General features: G+C 45.6%; 1 protein-coding gene across 8 annotated transcripts in view; it reads left to right on the top strand.

Moving 5' to 3' along the window:
* FYN (FYN proto-oncogene, Src family tyrosine kinase) overlaps positions 1–8,494 on the top strand; it is a 206,303-nt gene extending 197,809 nt beyond the window's left edge. For all 8 annotated transcript variants that reach the window (XM_004422226.3, XM_014781174.2, XM_004422224.3 and 5 more), the window contains one exon: positions 6,863–8,494. In XM_004422226.3, the coding sequence (XP_004422283.1) occupies positions 6,863–7,071 (209 nt within the window). In that variant the 3' untranslated portion in view covers positions 7,072–8,494. The remainder of the gene's footprint in view (positions 1–6,862) is intronic.
* Positions 8,495–17,169: the final 8,675 nt, after the last annotated feature.

The following is a 17,169-nucleotide window of genomic DNA, read 5'->3' as shown; positions in this document are numbered from 1 at the left end:
GGAGGCAGAATGTCCTGGCCATTCTGTGCCCTGGCACTCAACTGAACACCTGCTTTGGGAATTTGGCAGGATCTGGCAAAGTAGGAATGTTTTCTGAAGCACATCACATTTATCCATGTATTTGAAGCACTTTCAGATTTTTTGGCAAGTGACAGCTGACTTTCGTGAATGCATCTAGGCACCTGATAATGACTTGAAGACGCAAGGGAAAATAGTGCCTTCCTTAAAGAATTAGACGTTGCAACCCATCCTCCCTCTGCCCCACTCAGACGCCTTAGAGCCCTGGACCGTGGCCATCTATTCCTCCATGTTCAGCAGCCCATCGTTGTTGCCTGCACACTATCCCTGCTGTGCCCAGCATGCTGACAGGGGCAGATTTTTCTCCCGGTAGGAAGAGGTTAGACAATCCAGCCAGAAGAATGGGAAGCAGGATGAGACCTCTAACCTTAGCCAGGGGGGCTCTGTCCTCTGCCCTCCCTGCCCCCAGCCACAGTCCCCGGGGCTTTTCCTTCCAGCTCAAGGCGTTCCCTTCAGGGAGGGAATCCTGCCTGGAATGCCCAGGAGTCATGTTGTCACCTCCCCCTACAAGGTTTCTCTTGCCCAGTGTGGCTGGTGAGAGGAAGAGAGAGGACAGGAGGAGAATGCAAGTGAAGAGGGCCGCCAGAGAGGGACCTTCCGCTCCTGAGTTCTGCGTCCGCTGCCCTTCCTCCTCAGCTGTGCATTTCCATGGCCTTCCTAATGGGCACCCTTGCCCTCTTTTTCACTTCTCCTTTTCTGGGACAAAAGAGTTCTTTATGGTACTGTATTATCAACTTTAAATTGTGTGTGCCATGGTACCTGAGTAGCCATCTTTCTGTATTTATTAATACAGTGGGCTTAATAAAAAGAGCTGCCCTGAGGTTATCTGGTAAGATGGGGGAAGAGAAACAAAACTAGTCATTATTGTGCCTTCTCAAGGTCACTCCTTTATTTTCATCTCTGCTCATTGATCAGCATCTATCTGCCCAAGTCTTGTACTTGGATCCTTTACCAAAACCTAACGTGAAGCGTCCTGATTGCTGCCTGGTCAGATAACTAGAGCTCGTGATGATCTGATAGCCACATGCGTGTGCTGAGCGAGCACCATTAACTTAGCCCTCCTTCCTCCTGGCACGAGCACAGCTCTGCTCGGCAGACAGTGAACAGAAGGGACTATTTACAGGGTTGTGCAGAGAAGCAAGGGAGAGCCTCTGACAGAAGGCCTTATGCACAATACAGGCTAGTTTCCTGTGAATGGAAAGCCCAGTTTACAAAAGTGATCTGGATGTCTGATAACCGAACATCGTTCCCATTGTCAAAGTGCTTAATTATTCACGTGGCACAAAAATCCAGGTTCTTACAACCCCTAATCAAATCCAGATGTAAACTTGAACAGAGTTCAACTCCCTAATCCTGCAGAGACAGCCCCTCAGAGATCCATACGAGGAAGCTGCACAAATGGAAAGCTGGAAAGCAAACACTTTTCTTTCACAGCAGACATTTTTTTTCAAACAGCTAAAAGCACAGTGACTGTTGAGGTATTTTGTTGACAAATGGAGAAACTGAGGCCAGGGGAAGTCAAGTTGCCCACTGAGAGACACAGTGAGAGATGCGAAGTCAGAAGTACTGAAGTGGCTCTGCCAATGAAAATGAATTTTTCTTCTTCCCTAAAAAATCTAAAAGAAAAGAGGTGAGGCGCTACTGAGTGAGTATGTAGCTCAAAGAACAAGAGGGGGAAAGTTTAAAAGAAAAGGAGGAGAAAAAACAAAAAGAGAAGAGAAAGAAAACACACGCACGTGAAAATGACATTGTTGGCAACCGTACAGAGGAAGGGTTGGAAAGTGAGAGTTGGAAACTTGACCTTAATTCACAAACCAAGAGGAAACCAGAAAAATGAATTAGAAAGGAGAATATGGTCATAATGGCAGGAAGTGAGTTCAGTCCACTTGGCTGGAGAATCTCCTCTGTCGTGTTTTGGGCAGGCCGACTGGAAACCATGTTGTCACTGGCCATGTTTTAAAGCCTGAAATCCATGGTGACAGGAGGCCCGCGTGGAGGATCTAGGGAAGAGGAATTTGAAAGGAAACCCCCACACCACAGGCTACACAGGCTTTCTGTGACCTGAGTACCACTGAGTTGTGCCCTGTGAGAGTGACCGGTGGAAATGGCCCATTTTCGCAGCTGACTCCCGTGAGAGAGCGGGAGGGGCAGGAGCTGCCGCGGTGGGGGCAGAGGAGGACAGGGCTGGAGTGAAATGGGCAGTGTGTCTGTGCTTGCCAGCTGCCCAGCCCTGCGCCCCTATCGAATATGGAGGTTGGGAACCAGGAGACACGCCCGGGCACGCTTTGTGAACGTGGCACTTCCCACAGTCACACCACTGGCTGGCGGAGACCACCCCTCCTGTTGGAAAATGGTCTCTATTGCAGCTCCCATCAGGAAACCTGGAGGCCCAAACTGTTGCTGACAGCCTTTCCCTAAAACGTGCCCATACACCGTGTGTTTTAATGTTTCTATCTCTTCTGTTTCTCCCCGGCCTTCGCCCCACTGAAAAAGGAAAAATATTCCCAAGGACCCTCCTCCCTCCCTTCCACTTCCTCCTTTGGAAGGACGATAAAAAGATTCTTCTCTTCTAGTATCTCCGTGTCCCTCAAGACTCTCCTCTAACCACCCTGGCACTCAGGCTTGTATATTTTCCCTTGCTGGTCCCTGTCTTTCACTCCTGGGTATTAGATAAAGCCGTTGTTGGGAAAAGTGGCTAAAAGAGGGCAAAAAACAGTTTTCTTTGTAACAAAAATATGAAACCATCTAAAAAGAATAAATGAAATAGGCCCATCTTTACAGTAGTATACAGGGTAAGATCCATTTTGCTAAAAAAATTCTTGAAATAAATATGATTTTCAAAGTTCTTATAGCTGAGAATACTATTTTTAAACTGTGAACCCAGTCCACTTAATTTAGCTATGATTTGTAAAATAAAAACTAGCCCAAGCCTTGCTGGGTGGGCCTCTCTTGATTGAGCAGTTATTGTTGGGGAAGTCCATTGTGAAGGGGCTGGTCCTCAGGTCAGCCCGTGTGGGTTCTGATTCATGGATGGCTAGGAGAGAGCGAATCCCATTCAGATTGCCATTGTCAGCCAAGTGCGTTGTCTTATATCCCAATTTTCTGGCAAAGCTGTCACTGCTATGTTTCTACTTGGCCCGGTGTATGGAACTGGTTACATATGCTCCTCATGCTCTGAGAGGCCTGGGGAGAGGAAGGCATGAGAAGAGAGAGAAGAGAGGAGGGGTGCAGGCAGGAGGTGGAGAGCAAGAAGGAGAAGGCAGTGAGCTCACAGTGCAGACCTGCCGGCATCCTGCCCTGTGAGGGCCCAGTTACAGCTCCATCCCTTAGCCATGCTGCCCAGGAAGCCTCAGGAGATGCTACATATTGAGGGTCAAGTTGCTGTATCTGCTGTGTCCAAGGCTTGGGCAGAGCAATGGAAAATAGGCTTGACCCAAGTGGCCAATAAAACTTTCCATTAACAAGATTGAATTAAGAGTTTTAAAAAAATACATGAAATCTTTCCATTTGAGCAGTTTGGTTTTTTTGTTTTTTTTGTGAAGAAGATCAGCCCTGAGCTAACATCCATGCTAATCCTCCTCTTTTTGCTGAGGAAGACTGGCTCTGAGCTAACATCTATTGCCAATCCTCCTCCTTTTTTCCCCCAAAGCCCCAGTAGATAGTTTTATGTCATAGTTGCACATCCTTCTAGTTGCTGTATGTGGGACGCCGCCTCAGCATGGCCGGAGAAGCAGTGCATCGGTGTGCGCCCAGGATCTGCACCCGGGCCGCCAGTAGTGGAGCGCATGCACTTGACCGCTAAGCCACGCGGCCGGCCCCTGAGCAGTTTGTTTTTTGATGAAATGAAACATTTACTGACATAAGCTCCACAGAGCAATAGAAGAATGATTAATTAAACTCTGTGGCGCCATTTTGGACAGAGTCTCAGTACCAGAATAAAGCATTAGAAGTTGGTTTTGGGGGGTTGTAACCTCCAGAAGGGGCTGTCAGACCTTCTGAGCTTCAGACCTTCTGCCTGTCTTTCCTCCAGTTCCTACAGGCTCCTGGCCGGGGCAGGGACAAGGGGGATTTCAGCAGGTTCAGGCCATGTGTCTTCTGAGATATTGGGAAACCAAGGACAGTACTAAAATACAAAGCACACTCTTTGGCAAATGCCAGTCCTGGTGTGTGATTACGCTCTCTTCCTAACCTTTCTGGGCTGGCTGCAGTGTGGTGGCTGCTGTCACTCAGGCCAGGGCTTCCCAGCCAAAACTCTTGGGACTCGATGTGCTTCCAGGATCAGACTTTTTTTTTTAGAAACTCCATGCAGTGCATAGACCATACCTTATATAACACCCTAGGAGAGTCGAGAGCAGCACATTCTTACTTGTGCAGCAATATGCAGGAATAAATAAAAACAGTCAATAGCTTCACACCCAGGTCAGGTTTTATGGCCAAATGAGGTCAGTTCGGATCAGTTTTGCTGCCAAATGAGTTACCAGAACTGGTGTTAGAGCATATTGGCTTTGAGAACTGTGGATAAGGCAGGGCTGGCCTCTGTCCCTCGCTGTTTGTCCAGAGCACTGCAGGACATTCTCCTGGCAGCTCCAGGTTCCGTCCTTTGCTTCCAGCTCCTCGCTCCATCCTAAGTTTTTAAAATGCGTTTTCAGCAGTTGGAGGAGAATTTAAGCTAATTAGCCACAGAGCTGACTGAACACCGAACTGGAGAGGGGACCTAGACTCATTTACCAAACCCCACTCCCTAAAATAAGGATCACCCCCGAAATGTGGGCGAGGTTATGTTAGAATAATTAAATTGAAGGCCTACTTCACCCCAGCAGGAATAGCATATGGATTTCATCACCTTGAGAAATAATAATGGCAGAGACTAAGAAAGCATCCGCAAAGAGTTTGGACCAGTGTGTGACTGACAGGACCATGGTTGACAGCCAAGGAGCCAGGACAAACCCAGCTCCAAAAGTAACAACAGGAGCCAGGCCCGTGGCATAGCAGTTAAGTGCGTGCGCTCCGCTGTGGCGGCCCGGGGTTTGGATCCCGGGCGTGCACCGACGCACCACTTGTCGGGCCACGCTGTGGCAGCGTCCCACATAAAGTGGAGGAAGATGGGCACAGATGTTAGCTCAGAGCCAGTCTTCCTCAGCAAAAAGAGGAGGATTGGCATGGATCTTAGCTCAGGGCTGATCTTCCTCACAAAAAAAACAAAAGTAACAACAAAACAAGGAGAATTGGCAACAGATCCCAAAATGTGAGTGTCCCCTCCCTAGGGTGACGGGGTTGTGCTCTGAACCTGGCTCCTCTGGCCAGGCTGACAGGGTTCTAGCGGGTTGCCACCTCCTCCAGAACTAAAGGGAGCTGCTGCATGCATCTGCCGTATTCTCCTGCTGGATACACCCCTGAGGGCAAGGGGAGGATATCTATCTAGGCTTCTGCAGGGCTCGAACCCAGGTTCTTGCTTTTATAAATTAACCCGTTCAGCAGTTGGGGAGGTTTCCAGATTACAGGCTTGGGGCCAAGAAGCAGCAAAAACATAGAAGGGCTTGGCGGGTGATAGCAGAACGTGATATGGCAAAAAAGGGAAAGAAAACTGGAGAATGGTGCCTGGCAGCGATTGGGAAAGGGGTCAGGGCATTCGCCTCACCCCAAGTGTGGTATTTCCTGTTCTGTCAAGAAGGCGAATGTGCAGGCAGGCTGCGTTCTCTCCGGGGCTGGCAATCTCCCTAAGTGTCTCCTGTTAGTGCTGCGCAGCCTGATGTTCCAACATGAGGCAGCTCCCCCAGAGGGTCACAAAGGTCTCAACTGATAAATGGCCTGTCCTAGATCCTCAGTAAACACAGGCCCTGGAGACGCCCTGTCTGCCTGTCAGAGTTACCAAACCTCAGGGTACCTGGGGGTCACTGGGCTAGACGGTGCCCAGCCATGGTGGCATGATGACAGGTCTCGAACAGTGGAGCACCAACAGCTTGCCCAGGCGTGAGGAAAACTAACTTATGTAATTCATCAGCAGAGCTTATAGATGCTATAAACAAGGGATAGTGTTTTTCATTCCATGGATTCTTTTTGTCAGCTTCATTCATATTTTTTGTCAGCTTAATTGAAGTGTAACTTACATACAATAGAATTCAACAATTTTAAGCATTCAGTGAGTTTTGACGAACATAAAGAGTCACACCCCCACATTCAGGATGTAGGACAGGGGTTGGCAGACTACGGCCTGTGGACCAAACCCAGCTCCCACCCTGTTCTTGTTTTGTACATTTTTAAAGGGTTGTAAAAAAAAAAAAAAAAAAAATGAAGAATAGGTAACAGGGAGTATGCAACCCGCAAAACCTAAAATATCTTCGCTCTGGCCTTGACAGGAAGAGTTTGCCGACCCTGATACGGAGCATTTCCATCACCCTCGCTGTTCCCTGCGGCCCCCGCAGGCGTTCCCCTCGCCTCACCCCTGGCAACCGGTGATCTGCTTTCTATCACTGTAGTTCTGCCTTTTCTAGAACTTCATATAAATGAAATCATACTGTATGTTGCCTTTTGTGTCTGGCTTCTATCACTTAGAACTCTTTTGAGAATAATCATCCGCGTTTTTCCCCGCATCAGTAGCACATTTCTTTTTTATTTCTGAGCGGTGCGGTGTCCCGTTTAAGGCAGGGTTCCACTCTGGGGGAGGTAGGGGCCCTCAACATGTTTTAACCACGTACAGGCTCTAAGCAGAAGACAGGGGAGCCCCAGGCGGTGGTCAGGGCCTGGCGGCCGGAGGTGCCCGCTCTCACCGGCCTTGTCTTTGCAGGCATGAACAACCGGGAGGTGCTGGAGCAGGTGGAGCGCGGCTACAGGATGCCCTGTCCGCAGGACTGCCCCATCTCTCTCCACGAGCTCATGATCCACTGCTGGAAAAAGGACCCCGAAGAACGGCCCACTTTCGAGTACTTGCAGGGCTTCCTGGAAGACTACTTCACCGCCACAGAGCCCCAGTATCAGCCTGGTGAAAACCTGTAAGACCTGGGTCTGCAGAGAGAGGCCTCGGCCCGAGGCTTCCCCGCCCCCTCCCCATTAGCTTCCAATTCCGTAGCCAGCTGCTCCGAGCAGAGCAGCGAGAACCGTCCAGGATCAGATTGCATGTGACTCTGAAGCTGACGAACTTCCATGGCCCTCATTAATGACACTTGTCCCCAAATCCGAACCTCCTCTGTGAAGCATACGAGACAGAACCTTGTTATTTCTCAGACTTTGGAAAATGCATTGTATCGATGTTATGTAAAAGGCCAAACCTCTGTTCCGTGTAAATAGTTACTCCAGTGCCAACGATCCTAGTGCTTTCCTTTTTTTAAAATGCAAATCCTATGTGATTTTAACTCTGTCTTCACCTGATTCAACTAAAAAAAAAGTATTATTTTCCAAAAGTGGCCTCTTTGTCTAAAACAATAAAATTTTTTTTCATGTTTTAACAAAAACCAATCAGGACAGGTGTTTGGTTTTTTCTTTTTTATAAATATGAATATATATAATATATACGTCCCTGTACATACACCATGTGGGTGCTAACGTGGAGACCGTGGCCAACGTGGGCCACAAAGCTTCAGAAACCAGAGTGAGGATTTTACTGCAAAATCAGCGTAAAAGCACTGGTGTTATTCTGAAAACCAGTGGCCTCATTTTTGGCTTTTGCAAAGCATGATTCTTGGTTTATATTTTTAATTTGGATTGCACTTTTTTGGTTCATGACTGTACCTGTAGATGGCTGTTACTTTGACCCCTCATCAGGCCCCAAGCTGAATTCACAAGTTCTGTTTCCAGTATTTGCTTCTACATAAACTGCAATTTGTTCTTGAGACCTAAAAGTGAGCGTATTTAAGCAAGCAAACGGCCAATACCACCAGGGGAACTGGAAAATGGATACCACACAAACTTCTTGTATAAAAATACAAATGCTGAAATGTTTCAGACTTTTTTTATTTAATAAACCTTGTAACCACATTTAAATGGTCTAAAACCCATAGCATTGTAGTCATGGCAACCTGCTAAACTTTCTCATGCAACTAAAACTTACGGGAGGGTGAGGGTGGGGGTTGTACATTTCCCATTGTAAAATAAGTGTTTTAAATGTCCTGTACTGCTAATGAAATGACTTTCTCTATGTCCAAGAGTTCTCCAGTGGAATAACTATGCACTACTTTACATCTCATGGGGATGCACAAAAAAAAAAAAGTATTACATTTTCAGTTGCTGTTTGTACCAGCCTTGAATTACGTATGTTTAACAACAACAAATCAAAAAGCCTATTTCTATTGGGTTTTTAATACTGAGTAGCAACTCTGAAGTCTTAATTCCTTTTTTGTTATGATTTATTTGTGAGTTTACATTTTTAAATTGTTTAACTTTCTTAATTTAGTAATTAAAAAGAGAGCATTTTACATTTGAATTTTTTTTTGTTCATTTGTTTAAATCATGGAAAGTACTCAAGTGACATATCTGTCCCCACACCAGGTGGTCAAGAGTCACCTGGTGAATTTAACCATTGTGCAATGATTTCAAGTGACAGAAACATACAGAACACCTGGAATGGTTTTTTGTTTGTTTGTTTGTTTTATCCCCTGAAAGGCCAGGCTATTGTCTAGCTAATTCAGAGGATTGTGAGCAAGGTGAGGCATGCTTTAACATTTTAATTTAGCAGACATTTTCTCTAACTGGAATTTTCTGTGTCCCACTTGTAGGAGAAAGAGACAATTACAAGAAGAATCTTTCTTGTCCTAGAGTCAGTATATATACTTCCCAGTGTCCTTCCACCTCTGTAATGAAGTTACTAAGCAGGAAACAGCCTGGCGTGGTGGAAGGGGCAGTGGGTAGACCAGGCTAACTGTTAGTCCTGGCTCTGCGCTCGGTCAGCTACAGAACCTTGGCATCTCTTGCTTTCAGGTCCTGTCTGTAGAAATGAGGGCGTTGGGTAAGGATTTGCTGTTGGTTCCTACAGATCTAAGATCCTGTGATTCTAAGATCACCACTGTCATGTGGAATCATACAAGAACAGTTTTCTTGCTGAAATAACCTCTATGTTTAGAAAGGATTTCCAATATTTAAAAAAAATGAAAGGTGAAACAAAGGGATTTTCTGGTTAACCTAGTCATTATGGTATTGTTTTTGGTATTAATACAATTGATAAATTGATAAAATTTTAAAGATATTATTACATACAATTATTATTACATTACTGGGCAATTGAACACATTCTAGATATTTTTAAAGATAACTGGTTTTGTGTGTATGTGTGTGCTTTTTTTTTTTTTTTGCTTGAGGAAGACGGGCCCTGAGCTAACATCTCTGCCAGTCTTCTTTTATTTTGTATGTGGGTTGCCACCACAGCATGGCTTGATGAGTGGTGTAGGTCCATACCCAGTATCCAAACCCGCAAAGCCGGGCCGCCAAAGTGGAGCATGCCGAACTTAACCACTACACCACCAGGCCAGCCCCTAAAGATAACTATTTTTATTCTTCACATCCCACTAGGTTGGATAATTTGCAAATATTCTCTGGAGGATTTTTGTTTATATTTTTGTCTTGGTTGTTCAAAAAAACCTGAAAAAGTCATAACAATCTGACAGTCATAACAATCTAAATCTCTTTAAATGGAGATGCTTTAAGAAAAAACGTAGTCTCTTCAAACCAAGGTATAGCCTTTAATTCATCAATTGAGTTCATTGTGGATTCTCTTATATGAAGCAAAACTAAGAACTTAAGTTAACTCAAAGGTACTCTTATGAAATGCAGCTCGCTGGGACTGTTCTGGAACACTTAGAGTAGGGTTTCAGAAAAAAGTAAAAGAATAGTTATAAATACAAAGAAATCAGAGATGTTTTGGGTTTTTTCTTCCAAGAAACTAATGTGCTGTCGAGAGAGTGCTGTGTAGACCAGTCCAGGCAAATGAAACATCGGCTCCAGGGAGTCCCAACACTGCCTAAGAAGCCCCTCTCCCTCACAAGTTGTAGAAGTTTGAGGTGTATAAACTGAATTCACTGACCAGAAAGTTCTCTTGTTAAGAAAGAAAAGTAGGGCCGGCCCCGTGGCTTAGCGGTTAAGTGCGCGCACTCCGCTGCTGGCGACCCGGGTTCGGATCCCGGGCACGCACCGACGCACCGCTTCTCCGGCCATGCTGAGGCCGTGTCCCACATACAGCAACTAGAAGGATGTGCAGCTATGACATACAACTATCTACTGGGGCTTTCGGGGGGGGGAATAAATAAATAAAATCTTTAAAAAAAAAAGAAAGAAAAGTATCTTAGAAAAGTATCTAAGGCACCTTAGAGGCAAATAATGGTGAAATATTTTTTGTCTTTAGTGATCTGTAATGAATAAGTACTTGCTCTGTTCTCTTAGGAGAGCTGGCATCTGGCATTGCTATGTTGCCTAGGGAGCCTTCCTAATAAACTGTTTCTTTTTACCTTCTTAAAATCAAATAGGAAACCTGCTAAAGAATACAACTTGACCAAGCTCAGACCTGGTATACGTGACAAAATGATTTCTGTTCACCCATGCTCACTGAGCTCGCACTCTCCTCTGAGGCCACTTGGTTCACCATGCACTGATGGGCTGGGAGGACCAGAGAGCCGTAGTAGATGCAGGGCCTCCCATGTGTTAGAGCATCAGAGTGTAGACGAAGCAAATTATGCAATTGTCTGTGCCTTGGTCATGGCAAAGAAAGGTGTGTGGGGAACCAGGCAGATCCACGAGAAAAGTTGGGGGTATTCATAATCCTTCAAATACAGCCACACTACTGAAGATTTCCTGACAAGTGCCAGAGGGTGTTTACCTGCCTTGAGAAAGACAGGAGCCCTCCTGTGGCTAAATCTTGGCACCAGAGGATTTTTCTATCAGCACTGGAGCTGTAAAATTTTATCTGAGATTTCCTGTGGGACCTTAAGAATGTATACCGTATTAATTGGAATGGTTCATGAGTCTTGAAAGAAGGTAAGGTTTTCAGCAGTACACAGAGAATTATGCTGCAGCCCACCGTGTAAGGGATGTCATCTGTTCTTTTGTCATGGCTCAGCATGAGAGAACCTCACTTGACAGGATAAACATTTCCTAACAAGCTGTATTTGGATAAAATGATATTTGGTCAATTTGTTCCTGAAAGGTATTTTAATAGGTTTAGATGGCTTTTGTTGGCTTTCTTACCATTATATATAATACCGTTGGAATTCAATTAAACTGTCCAAAATATTTGCTGGAAGGAAAAAAGGGAGGGGGGAAGAGAGAGAAAGAGAAAAGGAAGGAAAGGAGGAAGGAAGAAAAGAAAGAAGGAAGGAAATAATTTGGGGGGGAAAAAGGGAACTCAAACAAATTTTTTTTTTTTTTTTGGTGAGGAAGATTGGCACTGAGCTAACATCTATTGCCAATCTTCTTTTTGTATGTGGGACGCTGCCACAGCATGGCTTGATGAGCGATATGTAGGTTCACGCCCGGGATCCGAACCTGCAAAACCCGGGCTGCCAAAGTGGAGCACGCGAAGTTAACTGCTACACCACAAGGCCAGCTCCCAGACTTTTATTCTAAAAATGATATTGTGAGGTACAGATTTACTAAAGCAGGTACCAATAATATATGTTTATTTAATTCTCAAAAATAGATTACAACTACAGAAGAAAAATGGAAAATTAGTATGTTTAGCATCTTTGAAATATCAAATACACCTTCATAATTTATATATACCTATATTCCCAGAAATTTTTCATAATAAATTCCTGAATTGTACCTCATTCTTTCTGAACATGCAAAGTATTCAGAATCCCATGGGATGGGGGAGATAAACCTTTATTTAAAAATTAATTTGAAGACTGAAAATAAAAATAAGTGGTTTTCCAGGGTGGCAGAGACTATTCTAAGGAGAATGTGATCAGTGACAAATGACCGCTTCCCCAGCAGCCAGAACACTATGCTCCTTTCCAGAATACTTCTCTTCTAATAATGTGTTTGATAATATAACTCTTCTTTTAATGCATTTTCACTGCCAGATTGTGAGTTCCTTGAGAATGGAAACTGCTTAACTTGTTCACCATTATTCTCCCTGCACCTAGAGCAATGATGAGCTGATGGTGGATGTTGGATGGATGGATGGATGGCCAGATGGATGATGCCACCCAGGGGTGAATGGTTAACCTGCAAATGACACACTTATCTAAGAACCTACTGAGCACACCGGGATTGGCTGTGAGCTGCCCAAGACAAGCCCTGCCCGTTGTTTATGTATGGTCACCAGTCTTCAATATGTGATTTGAAGGACCAGTCTATAGCCTGACGTGAACATCATTAGTGCTTCCTAAACCTTTCCCCAGAACTCGTCCCAACACCAATGGGAATAAACTTGTACCCCCTGGGACCTAGGGCCTTCAAGGTCTCATTCTAACCTTGTAATTTTATGCTAACTTGATATTCCCCTAAAATATCCAGTTTTTGTCTTCATATAAAATTATTTTCCCAGACCTCCAGGTTGTGCATTGTTTACGAGTCTATGGCTTGTAGTGTCGCTGGCACCCTTCTGTGCCCTGCTTGAGAATCACAGTGTGAAGATGTTGTCCATAAAATATTACTGCTAACATGAAAATATTGTAGACGGGAGAGGTAACATTAACTTCCATTAATATGGATTCTCTTATTTGATTCCCTTTTTTCACCCAGCAAAGAGCAGTCCGACTGAGAATGGGACAGAAGATGAGGGGGTTTGATGATGGAAAGAGGAAAACCACTCAGAGCCACCTGAAAGTGAAGGTCTGGTCAGGTCAGCCTGCTGGTCCAAGATGGTAGCCAACGGGAGTAGACAGGATGGAGACGCTGGACAAGGAGGAGGGAACCAGAGCTGGGATGAAGAGTCCTTTGCCAAGGCCGTTCAAAGCAATGGATGATGAAAGCACTGTGGATACGTGTGAGAACTTACCATTCATTCCTTCTCCAGACATTTGAGTGCTTATTGTGGACCAGACCCTGTGCTTAGCACTAGCAAGTGAAAGAGACGATTAACATTCCTAGTCCAGTGAGGATGGAGACCCATAGAAGATAGGTGCAATAAGCTATCTGCCAGGTGGAAGCACAGGTGGTAGCAAAGGAGTGCCGTCCAGCCCAGAATGAGGAGTGCAGAGGAGGCTTCCTAGAGGAGGTGGTGTCTGAACTCAGTCTCAAAGGACATGGAGAAGTAGATTATGTCCTGCTTAACGGTAGGTCCAGTGTTTTTTGCCTTTAGGTGTGTTTCCTTCTGACTCCCAACCCCCATTAGGGGCAAGCTCATGCTTTAAGTATAGAAAGAACTCAGCAGGGCCGGCCCGTGGCTTAGCGGTTAAGTGCGCGCGCTCCGCTGCTGGTGGCCCGGGTTCGGATCCCGGGGCGCGCACCGACGCACCGCTTCTCCGGCCATGCTGAGGCCGCGTCCCACGTACAGCGACTGGAAGGATGTGCAGCTATGACATACAGCTATCTACTGGGGCTTTGGGGGAAAAAATAAATAAATAAAATTATAAAAAAAAAAAGAAAGAGCTCAGCAACTGCGTCCAAATGAAGAACAAGCAAACCCAAGCCAAGAAAAATCTGAATCTCTCTCTCTTTTTTTCCCTCTCTCTCTCTCACACACACACACACACATTAAAAAGTATATAGGTTCATCATTTATTCTGACTAGTGAGCTGCTCACAGGAGAGGATGGTGGATAATACCATAAAAGGACAGAGAGTGAGGTTTTAAGCAGGTTGTTGGCTCCAGTGTCCCCACTGGAATGTAGTTGGAACTATATTTATAGAGTATGAGAATAAAAGAATTGCCGGGAAAGAGGCCTGTAATAACTCCTCACCGCCTCTCTTCCTAACAATTAGTAGGGGGTTTTCTCCCATTTATGAGCCCATTGCATTCTTTCCTCTCCTTCCATTTACTAGGCTGTTTTGCTTGAATCATCATGCAACATGTGCACTCATGAAGGAAGGTATATACTAGCAGTTGCAAGGTGCTCTGGTTGTTTTGTTTTGGAATTTTTTTTCCCTTTGGTTAACTATCAAGTGCTTGCTATGTAATAATCAATAAGTAGCTCATTGGAAGCAAGAGAGAATGAAATGGGCATTATTCAGATAGTGTTTTTAATGACAAGCATCCATGTAATACTGTGGGGAAATATTACTAAATAGCAAGAGATTTTATCTTTTTTTCTTTTGGTGTGTGTTCACAGAAGAATTTATTTAAAGGCACTCATAAACTAAATCCAGGTATGTGACTCCTTTCATTTTTAGACTCCTCCCTAGGGGTGACTGCAGGAAGACACCAGGAGGGAGGCAGAGCCTCTGGAGAACATTCTGGAACCCAAACCACCCTAAATGGAGCCAGAAGGTCTGTCAATTCCCAGAGAGCAGCAAGGAAATGGTAAGTAAATGACAGCAGTTGCCTAGAGAATTAGGGAATGAATAACAATGCTTTCTGCTAAATTAACCATATTACATTGCGCAGAGCAAAGTGATGGAAAAACCCTGTTAAAAATTGAATAATAATTTGCCCACATCATTTACGTAAAATGCATAATTTTCCTACTTCAGTGGACTTTAGTTTGATTTAAAATATGAACCGCTCCAGTACTGTTCACCAAAGCGTAATTCGTGACATAATTGGGAAGGGGAAGAGGAATTAGACTATAGTTGGCGCAATCCTGTGTGAGCCACGTCACCTCCCCCCCTCACCTGCAAATTTCAGAAAATATTTGTTGATACGTTTCTGAAGGTCTCGAAGTGAAAGTGTGAGGCATTAATCATTGTCATTGCTATCACTAAACCATGACCTCGCCATGTTCGAGAGGGGAAAGCAAGGCTTCATTCTATTCAGTATTTTTCTGCTCTAATTCAAGTAAGTAGTTGTTTTTGAATAGTAGAGAAAATGGAAATGTAGCAAAGCTATACTTAAAACAGCAAGCCAAGAACAAAAGCAACATACACGCAACCACAGGAGACCTTGGAAGATACATAGATAAAACAAAAAGCTGCCCTGGGCTGGGATTCTGTTTCAGAATCAAATGCACGATGAAGAACCTTCTTCCAACTGTAAGGATTTTGCCATCTGCAATCTCTGAAATAAAAAGTCATCATGTAATCCACCTTGTCATTCACAAGCTGTACTATTGCGATGATGATGTTTGTTCGTGACTGATGTAGGTTTCAAAGCCAGAGTGGTGGGAGGTGGGGAGGAATTCCGCAGGTGCACCAGACGCCCCTCACATGGACGGTGACCTCCCGTGTCAATCGCTATTCTTGTTCCTCTCCTCCTCTTCCCATCCTTCACCCCTGCTCCCCACCCCCACTAGAACTATCGTATTTTTATTTAGATGTTCACTCATTCTCTTCATCCCCATCTCTCCACAAAGGGCCATTATTTACTTATTAAAGTCAGCCCTTAGATTTTGACCTTCCACAGCGAATCTCTGGCTGATTCTGTCTGTTTCTCTTTGTTGGCCTAATCCTGCCCCCTCTATAACCCTGCTGGCCCCACGAGGCTGAAAATTGAACCCCATAAACCTCCATACTTCTTATCTCTTGGGGGCCCATTTTGGTTGGCCAAAGGGGCCCTCCCCGGTCCTAATACTCCTCCCCACTCTCTCCTTCTCTCCCACCAACCCCTGCCTCTGGCCTAAGATTTATTAGACACTAGGTTTTTCCCTCTGCCTCCTGCCACTAGCTATAAATTGCCTTTTTGCAAGTTGGAAAAAGCTATCCCACCTCAAGACACTTTGCTGCCATCAGCCAGAAAATTATTGTAATAGATATGCCAAGAGAGGATGTGAATGGTGCCCCCTAGAATTGTGCAGTACACAACTGGCACAACTGTTTGTGACAACACTGTAGTTGGAAAACACCCGAGCTACTTGGAAGCCTGTGTAAAAATCAGAGCCACAGTAGGTCAGTCTTGCCTTTTTATGACAGTTCGCAATTTCAAAATCTAAACTTTTCGGCCATGATCACAAATTGCTGCGGGGCAGTTTCTGGAAGAGACAGAGAGCCCCCAGGCAGCAGTATTTACGAGAGTAAAGGGCTCTTTATTCAGCCCCAGGTTTGGCCTGCTGGCTGAGCACATACAGCCCAAACCACAGTGGGTAGAACAGTAGGGAAAATGGGAATGCAGCAAAGCAGCATTAGAAATCCGGTAAGTCTGAATGCTGGGGGTGCAGGGGAGCGGGGGACTTACATCAGGTCAACCATGACCCTTCTTTGGCATTGGCTGCTTCGTTTCTTGTTCATTGCCCCATCTGTTCACCTCCCTCCTTCCCATTTAGCACAACCCGCATGTTCTGATGATCTTTTGCTGCAAAACAAGCCACCCCGAAACTTAGCGGCAGAAATAGAAACAGTCATTTATTTTGCTCACGAGTCTGCGATTTGGACCGAGCTCCCAGGGGCATCTCTGCTCCACGCGGCGTCAGCCGGCGCAGCTCCATGTGGCCGGAGGAGCCGCTTTCACAATGGCGGCGCACGGGGCTGGTCAGTGGCTGCTGGCCGCTGCCTGGGAGCTCGGCTGGGGCTGCTGCTGAGGCCTTTGGTTCCTCAGCGCTTGGGCTCCCAGGTGCCCGTGTGGGCTCGCTCACACGGCAGAGCCCACGTCAAGCCTCCAGTTGAACTACCCCAGCTGACTCCTCATGGAGCAGAGACAAGCTGCCCCCACCAAGCCCTGCCCACATTTCAAATTTCTGAGCAAAATAAATGACGGTGGTTTTAAGCCACGAGGGTTTGGGCTGGCTCGTTTTGCAGCCATAGATCACCAGAATGTGCAGGCTGGGCTGAATGTGGTGGGACTCCATTCCCACCACATCTCTCTAGGATGCCTCCTGGTGCTGCAGAGTTGAGGAAGCTAAAAACTACGTTTCCCAGACTCCCTTACCACTAGGATCATGAGGGCCATATTTGCACAAAGTTTGGAAGGCAAAAGTGAGGCAGAAGCCAATTTCCTACCGTTTTTGGCTGTTTTCTGCTGGAAAGCAAGATCATGGAGGCACTGACGTCCAGTCTTCAGCTTCCTAGGGGTCGAGTCAGTGGTGGAGGTGGCAGTGGCCAGGCTGCACCTCCCAACAAGCAGGCGAGGTGGTGGGGC

The sequence above is a fragment of the Ceratotherium simum genome, chromosome 19 (genome assembly GCF_057802395.1).
Source record: "Ceratotherium simum simum isolate JZ-2026a chromosome 19, ASM5780239v1, whole genome shotgun sequence".
NCBI classification, from domain to species: Eukaryota; Metazoa; Chordata; class Mammalia; order Perissodactyla; family Rhinocerotidae; genus Ceratotherium; species Ceratotherium simum.
This window is presented reverse-complemented; position numbering and strand designations above follow the sequence as displayed.